This window comes from Danio rerio, chromosome 5 (assembly GCF_052040795.2).
Source record: "Danio rerio strain M-AB ecotype USA chromosome 5, GRCz13ab, whole genome shotgun sequence".
Lineage (NCBI taxonomy): Eukaryota > Metazoa > Chordata > Actinopteri > Cypriniformes > Danionidae > Danio > Danio rerio.
Genome location: NC_141025.1, coordinates 1,380,875 through 1,392,953, shown reverse-complemented (window position 1 = coordinate 1,392,953; position 12,079 = coordinate 1,380,875). Strand labels below are relative to the sequence as shown.

The 12,079-nt window shown below is 39.0% G+C and overlaps 1 protein-coding gene across 2 annotated transcripts in view; it reads left to right on the top strand.

Annotated features, from left to right (window-relative positions):
- Positions 1–11,415, top strand: part of fubp3 (far upstream element (FUSE) binding protein 3) — a 47,399-nt gene extending 35,984 nt beyond the window's left edge. Inside the window, 7 exon segments of one of the 2 annotated variants that reach the window (NM_001007776.1) lie at positions 238–398; positions 2,717–2,790; positions 4,997–5,073; positions 5,150–5,218; positions 8,204–8,275; positions 8,371–8,495; positions 11,040–11,415. In NM_001007776.1, coding sequence (NP_001007777.1) covers positions 238–398; positions 2,717–2,790; positions 4,997–5,073; positions 5,150–5,218; positions 8,204–8,275; positions 8,371–8,495; positions 11,040–11,048 — 587 coding nt within the window. In that variant the 3' untranslated portion in view covers positions 11,049–11,415. 2 annotated transcript variants of the gene reach the window in all.
- Positions 11,416–12,079: the final 664 nt, after the last annotated feature.

The following is a 12,079-nucleotide window of genomic DNA, read 5'->3' as shown; positions in this document are numbered from 1 at the left end:
CAAAAAGGGGGTGAAATATGGGGACATTGGTGACGTCCTCGTTTCTCAAAATGCTTATAAATCCCACAGGATGAGTATGATCAGAGTAAAGCTGCACACAGTCTCCTGTGATGGTTGGGTTTAGGGGTGGGGTGTGGACAATACAATATACGGTTTGGACAGTATAGAATGAATGGAAACCTATGTATGTCCCCACTTTTAACAAAAACAAACGTGTGTGTGTGTGTGTGTGTTCAGGTGGAGAGACCATAAAGAACATCAACCAGCAGTCCGGCGCTCATGTGGAGCTGCAGAGAAACCCTCCGCCCAACACCGACCCCAATGTGCGCATTTTCTCCATCCGCGGATCCCCTCAGCAGATGGAGATGGCCAGACAGCTGATTGACGACAAGATCGGGGTGCGCACGCTTTCATTCCTCACACACACACACACACACACACACACACACACACACTAGAAGTATACAACCATTTACACTACATGCTTGATTCTGATTGGCTGATGCTCACTCTAAGATTGGCATCATGGATGTGCAGCCGACAAATCTGCAGCAACTGTGTGATGCTATCATGACAATATGGAGCAAAATCTCTGAGGAATATTTCCAGTAACTGAATTATTAGAGTTATTTCACAGCTACAACATTCACACCAGAACACAACTGAAGTCTTTGGAGGAGATTCTTAACATACAATATTATTCATTTATTTTATTTTCTGCTTAGTCCCCTTATTAATCTGTGGTCGCCACAGCGGAATGAACCGCCAACTTATTCAGCATATGTTCTATGCAGCGGATGCTCTTCCGGCTGCCATCCATCTCATATACACTCATTCACACACATACACTACGGACAATTTAGCCTACCTAATTCCCCTATACCACAAGTGTTTGGACTTGTGGGGGAAACCAGAGCACCCGGAGGAAACCCACGCCAACACCTGGAGAACATGCAAACTCCACACAGAATGTCAACTGACCCAGCCGGGGCTCGAACTTGCAACCTTCTTGCTGTGAGGCGATTGTGTTACCCACTGTAAAATCAGCTGTTGTGCCGGAGACCAGATGAGGAGAGCAATAATCCCTCGCGGGATGCTGGATTATTAGACTATAATGCACAGCTGAGGTGTATTATTTTCTAATAGTTCAACAGCTTGTCGTTTGTTATTCCTTACTTTGGACATGCCTCAACCAATCAGAATCAATTACCGGACACCAAAGATGGTGATTTCTGACATTTGCATTGTTTGTGATGCTTATTTCACCGCTACAACGGTCAAAAATCACATCAGAATATTCAATAGTTGGTTCATTGAGTTATGTAATGTAATAATTAATGATGGGCTGCCTTTATTATTTTCAAGAGCCTGCACAGTTTTTTAGGATTTTAACTTTTTATTGATTTATTTGCAAATAATACAGATGAATGTCAATTGCTGAACATTAACATAAGCAAAACATTAAAAGCAAAATAATAATGTCATGTAAATGTATATGCATTTAATTAAGAAACGTAATTGGTAAAAACTAAATGCATACAAAGTGTAGAAATAAGTTTTAAGACTAATTTCGATTGAGTTTAAATTCTAAGATCAACAAAAATAGCCAAAATTGCAAAAAACCCAATAAACTCACATTTGTAAAATTTGAGAAAATTAGTTCTAAATGCAAATAATTACAAGTACCTTTTTCCTCTCACTATTTACTATTTTTCACAACCTTATACAGAGCTTACATCTCAGTTTTCTGCCTTTTTTTTCTTAAAACTGCCAGATTGTTATTGCCACAATTATTTATTAATTGATGCATTTATTTATAAATTAAATTGAAATTAGTTTAATTAAATTTAGTTTAGTTTATTTCAATTAAAATTAAATATTAAATTAAAATTAAATTAACATAACAATGAAATAAAATACAATAAAAATATTTAAAATTTAATTTCATTAAAATAAAAAATAATTAATGAAAATGAAATTAACATAACATAACAAAAAATACAATAAAATAGTTAATTAAATTTAATAAAATTTTAATTAATTAAAATAAATTAAATTAATTAAAATTAACATACCATAACAATAAAATAAAATACAATAAAAAAATTATGGTTGAAATTTAATAAAAAAAAATTGAATTAAAAATAACATAACACAGACCTATACAAGGCTTACATCACAGTTTTTTATTACCACAATTATTTACTAATTAATAAATTTATTTATAAATTTATTAAATTGAAATTAGTTTAATTAAATTTAGTTTAGTTTATTTAAATTAAAATTTAATATTAAATAAAAATTTCATTAACACAACATAACAATTAAAATACAATAAAAATAGTTAAAATTAAATTAACATAAAATAAATTTAATTAAAATAAAATTAACATAAAAATAGTTAATTAAATTGAATAAAATTTAAATTAATTAAAATAAATTAAATTAATAAAAATTACATAACAATAAAATACAGAAATGCAATAAAAAAATTATAAAGTTAAATATTTTTTTCTAATTAGAATAAATCAAAATAAATTGAATTAAACTGAATATAATACAGACCTATACAAGGCTTACTTCTCAGTTTTCTGCCTTTTTTCCCTAAACTGCCAGATTGTTATTGAGGCTTTGTAATCTGCATAACATGAAGAGTTAAGTTCTTCCAGAGTTGTTGTGTTTGTCAATCTTACTGACGGTGTTTTACTTCCTGCAGGCGTCTGGAATGGGAGGAAACAGCAGTTTTGGACTCAGTCCTTTCACTCAAGGACCTGCGACTCCTCATCAGAAGTGAGCAAAGTTTATTTCTTCTGTCTGCCGTCTCAGATTACCAGAGATCATGAGCTGAGCAGAATGTAGAGTTTCTCTCGAGGGTTTTTTTGTTTTGTTTAGAAAGTTGTCATGCTAACGGTTTCATTTGGAGGAAACAAGACAGAGGAGGTGCATTTGAAAACAGTGATGAAACTTGCATCTCGCATTTAGCATGTACAGTTAAGTCAGAATTATCCCCCCCCCCCCCGAATTTTATTTTTTATATTTACCAAATGATGTTGAACAGATTCAGGAAATGTTCACAGTGTGTCTGATAATATTTGTGCTTCTGGAGAAAGTCTTATTTGTTTTATTTCGGCTAGAATAAAAGCTGTTTTTAATTGTTTTAAAGCCATTTTAAGGTCAATATTATTAGCCTCTTTATATTTTCCCCATAGTCTCCAGAACAAACCATCGTTATACAATAATTTGCCTAATTACCCTAACTTTACCCTAATTACCCTAGTGAAGCCTTTAAATGTCACTTTAAGCTGTATAGAAGTGTCTTGAAGAATATCTAGTCTAAAATTATTTACTGTCATCATGACAAAGAGAAAATAAATCAGCTATTAGAGATGAGTTATTAACACTATTATGATTAGACATGTGTTGGAGAAATATATTGGAGGTGTCAGTATGGTTTTGAACACTACAGTATATACTATAAATTACTGTAGTGTATTTTCATGTGTGTGTGTCTAACAGAGGCTGCAATATCTGCTGCCAGATCCATCATCAGCAGTTACTCCTTACCTTGCACTTTAGTGTTTACATGCATTATTATTTATTTAGGACATACGCCTTCACATTCTGATTCCAATGCCTCAATATTAAATAGTTAAAATGACTATAATTAAATGAAATAGTCTTAATAATTAAGTATGATGTGTTCTAGGAGTGTACTTGCATTATGATAATATTATATGGCATTCTGGCATTGTATACAGGGTGTCCGCAGGGTCTTAAGCAGGTCGCACAACAGAAGCGCCGCTCGACGCCGCGACACGGCGCGTACATGACAATTTAAAGTATCGCACACCAGACGCGCACATTCGAATGAAATTTAACATGAAACTAATCAGATGGCGCTCTGTGGCGCGGCTGAAAAATGAACTGCGTCCTGAGCCGTGGACGGGCGCCGATGAATTGCGGCGCCGGTGTGTGTATCCTGATAGAAACCTATGTTTAGAATTCTAAAATACATGGCGCTGGGCGGCGCTTCTGGTGTGCGACCTGCTTTAAAGTCTTAAATTCACAGAAATATTGTGGCCTTAATTTTGAACCAGTCTTTATTTTGAAAGTTGACCGACACCCATCCAATCACCAAACGATCTATCTAAATAATTTGTAAATATATTTAGGTCTTTTATTGCAAAGAGATGTTGATTTTACCACAGCTGTTAGACATTTTACTGCAGATTGCTTTAATTAAATTATTCAGAGTCGCTGGAATTGTTATTTTGGGGGTCACAAGCTGAAAAGTTTGGGCACCCCTGCTATAGAAAAGTCATAATGCTTGATTGAATATGATTTGCTCTTCAGTGTTCGAACTCTCAGCAGTGAAAACTGGACTGACACTGTTTCAATTCACTATAATCTTGTATGTGAAGCTGCTTTGACACAATCTACATTGTGAAAGCGCTATAGAGTCTGTGCTATAGCCTAGTGCAGGGGTGTCAAACTCAATTCCTGGAGGGCCAAAGCCCTGCACAGTTTAGTTCCAACCCTGCTCCAACACACTTACCTGTAGGTTTCAAACAAGCCTGAAGGACTCAATGAGTTTGATCAGGTGTGTTTAATTAGGGTTGGAACTAAACTGTGCAGAGCTGCGGCCCTCCAGGAACTGAGTTTGACACCTGTGGCCTAGTGGTTAGTGTGCCAACATATGGTGCAGGGCGTCCCGAGTTCAAATTCTGGCTCAAGGACATTTCCCTACCCACCACCCCTCTTCCCCTACCTCTTTCTCTTTCTCTCTTTAACTTTGCGTCCTGTCTTAATACTGTCTTATCTAATAAAGGCAAAAAGACCAAAACTAAACCTTTAAAAAATAATAAAAATCAAGATTAATTGAACTGAATAATGTCAAATATTTGTAAAGTTTGTTTTTTGCCATGATAGCGCCAGAGAAGCTGAAATGGCAGTGAACTCTAATCTCTCGCTCTCCATCTCTCTGTGTGTGTGTCAGTGGGCCGCAGACGTTCATGACCGGAGGTTGGGGCACCACCTATCAGACGTGGCAGCCTCAGAGTCAGCAGGACCCCAGTGAGTGTGTGTTTCTGTGTTTTTCCTGCATCTTCTGTCTTCAGCGTTAAAACGTGAGCTTTTTCTGCTGTTTCAGGTCACAACGGCTCTCAGAGCGGACAGATGGACTACTCCAAAGCCTGGGAGCAGTATTATAAGAAGCTAGGTGAGCATCTGAATCTCTGCTGAGAGCCTCTGATTTGCCTGAATTACAGTCCTGCCGTGCTCATCTCTTACTTTCACACACTTTAAGCGCACTGGAGCTTGCTGTTGTTGTTTTACTATTGAAATAAAAGCCACAGAGGAACTTTTAGCAGATCAGCAGGAGCTCGGATAAAACATTCGGGCTCTTTCTGGGATTTGTGCCTTTTTACTAAAATACTGAAATGAGTGGGAAATGGGAAAATAGTTGCTGGTTACTTTGTGCTGGGACAGGGCTGTGTGGAAAATTTAAAGTCTGTATTGATTTTGGCTGAAAACTATTATGAAAGATCTAATGATTATAAAACAATTGTCATATCCCGTCCCCCTTTCAGCCCCTGAATCAGTGTTGCTCAACTGGCGGGAACATTTTCAGTGTGTCGCAGTGTGTGCGGTCAAAACAAACAAGAAAGGTTTAATTGTTAACCTATTTTGCTTATATAAGACTTTTATTTTGAAATGCGCGAGCGTCAACTGTACCGTTTGACATGTGAAATTTCATTTGATTATTGCAACAAAAATGACGAAGCTGAAGTACGACCCCGAATATGTCAAGTATGGATTTACATCAGTGTTTCCTCTAGGATTTTTCCAGCATGGGCGCAGTATTCAGTCGAGATTGCATTCATGTAATAGCCTGCGAGCATGTCAATCTCTGCTTGAGCGCCGATTTCCTCTGTTCGTGCACAAAACTTCTTGTGCGCCCTCAAATATATCCGCTGCTCAAGTGCAGATTTTCTTGTGCGCCCTCAAATAAACGCTGCTGAAGTGTGATTGAGTGCGTTTATGTAGTGAGTATGTCTCCAACATTTATTAGGAATATTTATGAATGTCTTTGATTGACTTGCGGAGCGGACTGCGGCATCAATGCGTCCTGAAGTAAAGTGAAACGGCTATAAACTCCAGCAAGATAAAATCATTATATGCAGCGCCACAGACCTTCATCTCTAAATAAAGTATAATTATGGAAACTGAGTTCATCATAACTGAAAGCTACGCCGTGTTTGCTGGTATCACGCATCAGTCAGTCAGCACGTCACCTTAAAGGGTTAAACAGAACCAACAGCACTACTACGCTCACAGAAAAAGTTTGCGCTGTCATAATTCACTCACCTTTTAATACGTTTTCAGTGCGTTTTTTTTAACCTGCTATTTAAAAAAACGAAAAAGTGGGTCTCGGGAACATTTTCAGTGGGTCGCGGGCACGTATTCAGTGGGTCGCAGAGTGTGTGGTCAAAAAAACAACAACAAATGTTTCATTTTTAAGTTATTTTGCTTATATAAGACTTTTATTTTGAAATGCGCGAGCGACAACTGTACCGTTTAACATGTGAAATTTCGTTTAATTATAGCAACAAATATGTCGCAGTACAAGTACCACGCCCAATATGTAAAGTATGGATTTACATATATATTTATGACAAAAAAGGCTTAAAAGCTCAGTGTGTCATACGTAGTGATGTGCTCTCACAAGAGCACTTTTAGAAACAAAACATTTGTCGTTTTTACTCTGTAATATTTCTATATTTTGACACATTTTGTTAAACGACAGCAGTAAAATAGTGTTTATTTGTAAGTCTTGGTGATTTTCTTATGATTTATCGGTCACTACTTGTGTATGTAAATAAATAAATACAAATGAATTATAATTCCTAATATTACATTTAGTCATTTACATTTAGTCATTTAGCAGACGCTTTTATCCAAAGCGACTTACAAATGAGGACAAGGAAGCAATTTACACAACTAAGAGCAACAATGAATAAGTGCTGTAGGCAAGTTTCAGGTCTGTAAAGTCTAAGAAGGGAAGTATTAGTAGTATTAGTATTTTTTTATTTATTTATTTATTTATTTTTTTTGGTACAGTTAGTGTGATATTCAGAGAGGCAATTGCAGATTAGGAAGTGTAGTGGAGACTAGAGTTTTGAGTTTTTAGTCGTAGTATATTACATTATAGTTCCTAAAAATTTGGGCCGTGGGTTGATGACCATGTAAAAATGTGGGTCCCATGGCCAAAACAGTTGAGAACCGCTACACTAAATGGTCAAATGCATGCAAATCTGCATGTAAACCTGCAGTGCTCAGTGATTCAATCACACAAATGCTTGATTGTTATTGATTAGCATAAAGAATCCAGAGTGGAAATGCATGTGTAGCAGTATACTGGATCCATGCAGCTCTTAAAGTGACAGTGCGCTATATTCCTGCTGCAGTCTGTGTTTATAATTCACTTATTGTTTGATTAAACTAATGTCGAGAGGATCACGTGTTTATGATTGATCACGGCTGGTCCTGCATTATTCCATTTAGGATTGACCAATCAGATGATTCCTAATCCACTGTAAACACCCTCAGCTCCATATCACAGCCATCTTCATTTTGAGAAATCCCCCCTTCCACCCCTGCTCCTCCTCCTTTCCTAGATGGGTGGCTCAGTGGTTAGCACTGTTGCCTCACAGCAAGAACATCACTGGTTCTAGTCCTTACCAAGCCAGCTGACGTTTCTGCGCTGAGTTTACACATTCTCCCCGTGCTCACGTGGGTTTCCCAGGGTTCCTCCCACCATCCAAAAGCATGCAACATAAGTTAATCGACTAATCCAAATCAGCACATAGACATGCTGCTAGTCAGTAGTTATCTCTGAAGAGCGATCACTATCTGTGATGCTAAACAAGCTTTATATTCAATCCTCAGCAAAGTGTGAACTCTTGAAAAGACTGTTGCGGTGTTTATTGTGTGCTCTTGGTTTCCCCTTCTGCTGTGGATTGAGAGCTGTGAGATTGACATGCATAGGTTTATTAGAGACCTCACTTACAAAAGTCATTCAAGATGGATGCATTAATAGCTGCGCGTGTGTAAATGAACACATGAATGCGTTTATTATTTTCCTGGCCGCTATGATTCAGGTGTGTGTGTGTGTGTGTGTTTACTGGTGTTTTGTCGTCTGCAGGTCAGCAGAACCAGGGCCAGAGCAGCGGCCCCGACTACAGCAAAGCCTGGGAGGAGTATTACAAGAAGCAGAGTAAGAGCTGCCGTCCTGCTGCATCGGTCAGTCAGTGTGAACAGACCCTCAGTGCTCACGCTTCTGTCTCTCTCTGTGTGTGTGTGTGTGTGCAGCTCAGGCAGCCGGACCGGGCTCTCAGCAGAGTTCTCCTCCAGACTACAGCGCCGCCTGGGTGGAGTATTACAGACAGCAGGGAGCTTATTACGGCCAGGGACAAACACAGGCCCCCGGCCTCCCGGTACAAACACACACACACACACACACACACACACACACACACACACACACACACAATGCAAACCTACACTCACAGTACACACAAATCCAGACTCCTGTTACACACACACACACACATACACACACTATAGACTCACACTACACAAAAACACAGGCCCCCGGCCTCCCTGTACAAACACACTATACACACACACACACACACACACACAATGCAAACCTACACTCACAGTACACACAAATCCAAACTCCTGGTACACACACACACACACACACACATACACACACAATGCAAACCTACACTCACAGTACACACAAATCCAAACTCCTGGTACACACACAAACACACACACACACACACACACACACACACACACACACTATAGACTCACACTACACAAAAAAACAGGCCCCCGGCCTTCTGGTACAAACGCACTATACACACACTATACAAACATACACTCACAGTACACACAAACACAGACTCCCGGTACATGCATACAACACACACTACACACACAATACAAACTTACACTCTACAGACACACTACACACTCAAACATACACTCACAGTTCATACAAACAAAGGCCCCCAGCCTACCGGTACACACACACTATACACACACTATACACACACACACACACACACACACACACACACTATACACGCAATATACACTACACACACCATACACACACTACATACTCAAACATAGTGATAGTTTACACAAACACAGGCCCCCAGCCTCCCTGTGCACTTACACACACACAATAGACACGTTATACACACAAACGGCTCACCGGTCAGGTATACATCCGCGCTAAAATATAGTGCTGAAAGTCATCATAGCTTGCGTAGAACAGACCCAGCTCCCAACCCAACATTGAGAATAGATTAGTGCAGCACGTTAATGCCGATAACGGTGGTAACTACTACAATACACACACACACACACACACACATTTTGTAACATTACAAAGATTTGACTATTTTTTTAAATGATGCCGCTCTTTTTTTTTTTTTTTTTTAGCCCTCTGTGAATCCTGAAAAATAAAATGCATCACCTATTATCATAAATAAGGGATTTCTTAAAGCCGATGATCAGAAATCAGGATGTTAGAGGATGATGGACACTGCAGTAATGATGCTGGAACATCTGCTGTTTAAATGTTGCACTATATCAGTTGGTGTCAAATTCCTGGAGGGCCGCAGCTCTGCACAGTTTAGTTCCAACCCTGATTAAACACACCTGATCAAACTCATTGAGTCCTCCAGGCTTGTTTAAAATCTACAGGTGAAGCTGCGGTCACACTAGAGATTGTGTGTGCGAAATTCTGTCGTGCGGCTCTGCGTAAAGGGGCGGGATTAAACAAGATTATTAGACATTATAAAAGCGAGCGATTGCTCCATGTTTTAAAGTTCTGTGCAGAGAGGTCTTGTTTTGATTCTCGATTGGTCTCACGCAGTCAAGAGATGCGATTTCGCAGGTCAGAGTTCACCAAGCTTGAACTTTGCTCCACATCGACCTGCCAAACTTAACGCATGACCCTGCGTTTCCGTATTCGCGCGAGTATGAATGGAAGTCTATAGGAAAAAAAGTCGAGTGTGAACGCAGCTTAAGGCCCCGTTTACACTAATTGTTTTAGTTTGGAAACGCATAAGTTTGGCTACGGTTACGCCATCCGTCCACACTCCGCCAGAGTTTGAGCGCTGGAATCGGAGCGTTTTGTAAACGCTGGAGAGGCTGTGTTCATTCTGAAGCGCTGCTGCTCCGTCTCAGTGTGGATGAGGGAAAACAGAGACATCTGGAAACGGAGGCGGAGCTGCTGAGATTCGCTAGCTGATTGGGGCTTTTGTGTCATTGCGTATCCTTCCCTTATTGGTCAAGCCCCTATCACATGACTATAACACATGACTTTAACGCTACCGGGAGACAGCAGACCAGCCTTCACTGTAAACAACAACATGCACACAGAAATGAGAGCGCTGTTTGCACTGTTGTCTGTTTTAGGCTGCATTGTGCAGTTATTCATTTGTTACGTTTAGTAACTCGACCTCGTCGTCTGTCCACAAAAACACCTCTCTTGCTTTCTTTGCCATCTCGTTCATTGTTCAACCGGCGTTTGTTGACTAACAATAACCAAATGCAGAGCGAGACACATGCTTCCTGTTTATACTAGAACACGCATGCCCAGAGTGCGCCAATGGTCACGTGATACACGCTTTTGGTGGCGTAGTGTGGACGGAGATATGTTCAGAAACGCTGGGTGAAACGCGGATCGTTTTTGATCTTAAACAACATTTTAAAACTAAAACTCACTAGTGTAAACGGGGCCTCAGTGTGTTGGAGCAGGATTAGAACTAAACTGTGCAGAGCTGCGGCCCTCCAGGAATTGAGTTTGACAACCTTGCACTATATCTTCCAGAGGAAATTTTAAAATGTCTATATTTCTCTATTTCTGAGTCTTGATGTGCATTTGCGTGTGTGTGTTTGTGTGTGTGTGTGTGTGTTTGCGTGCGTGTGCGTGTTGTCTGTCTCTCCCGCAGGATCATTAAATGAGCAGCAGCGGTGGCGACTCCAGACCCTTTAGTTGAAGATTTTTGAATCACTGCGAGGAGGAGAACAGACCTTTTGTAACAGAGGTTTCTAGATTTGCAACGCCTTGAAGACTTTTACTTTTTTTCTTAGTGAGAAACACTAGCTGTAGAATGACTTGTATGATTTAAACAGAGAACTATTTCTAAAAAAAAAAAATCAGGACATCCAATTGTTACTAAATAACTTGTGTACACCATTATCCGAACGGGGGGCGTTTTCTTTTTTTTTCCGGGACGAGTCGGTTTGTTTTTCTATTCTTCCTTTTTAATTCGTACGATATATATATATAGAGATGTATATCGGCAAACGAACCCGGAGTGTGTGTGCGTGTGTGGGCGTTTCATCGAGCGATCGCGCAATATAATCTCTTATTTTTCTAGTTCTGTTGCAATAAAACGATGGGGGCGTGGCTTAGCAGTCTTGAATTCGTTATCGTTTCGTTCGTTTCGGTTTCTTCTCGTCATGAAATGTTTTAAGAATGTGTACAAAATGTGTTTCCTTTTTGGGTTTGTTTCTCTTACATAAAGCATTTTAATTGATTCAGTGCGATAATAATGAAAAACTGTGATGTTTTTGTTACAGAAATATATGCTTCTTTTGTTACACGCGTCATGATGATGATGATGATGATGATGATGATGATGGTGGTGATGATGATGTAATTCCTCATGTACTTTGTATTCTGTTTTCAGTGTCGTTTTATTGTACTCTGGTTAAGAAAAAGGTGCAATATCTTATTTCATAATTTTTTTGAAACAAAGATGGACTCTCTAATATTTTGACAGACGTTTAACGTGTAGATCTTAGCTATTTTTTTTAGATGATAATTTTATATGACCGTGATTATTATTATTCTTTTTTTTGCCAGGGAAAGGGTGGTCTTGCGTATCGTGAGGTTGTTTTTTGCCTTTGCTCTCTTGTAAAACTATGTATGTATGCGCAGATACTTGACTAAATACTTTATTTAAAACATATATATACATATATA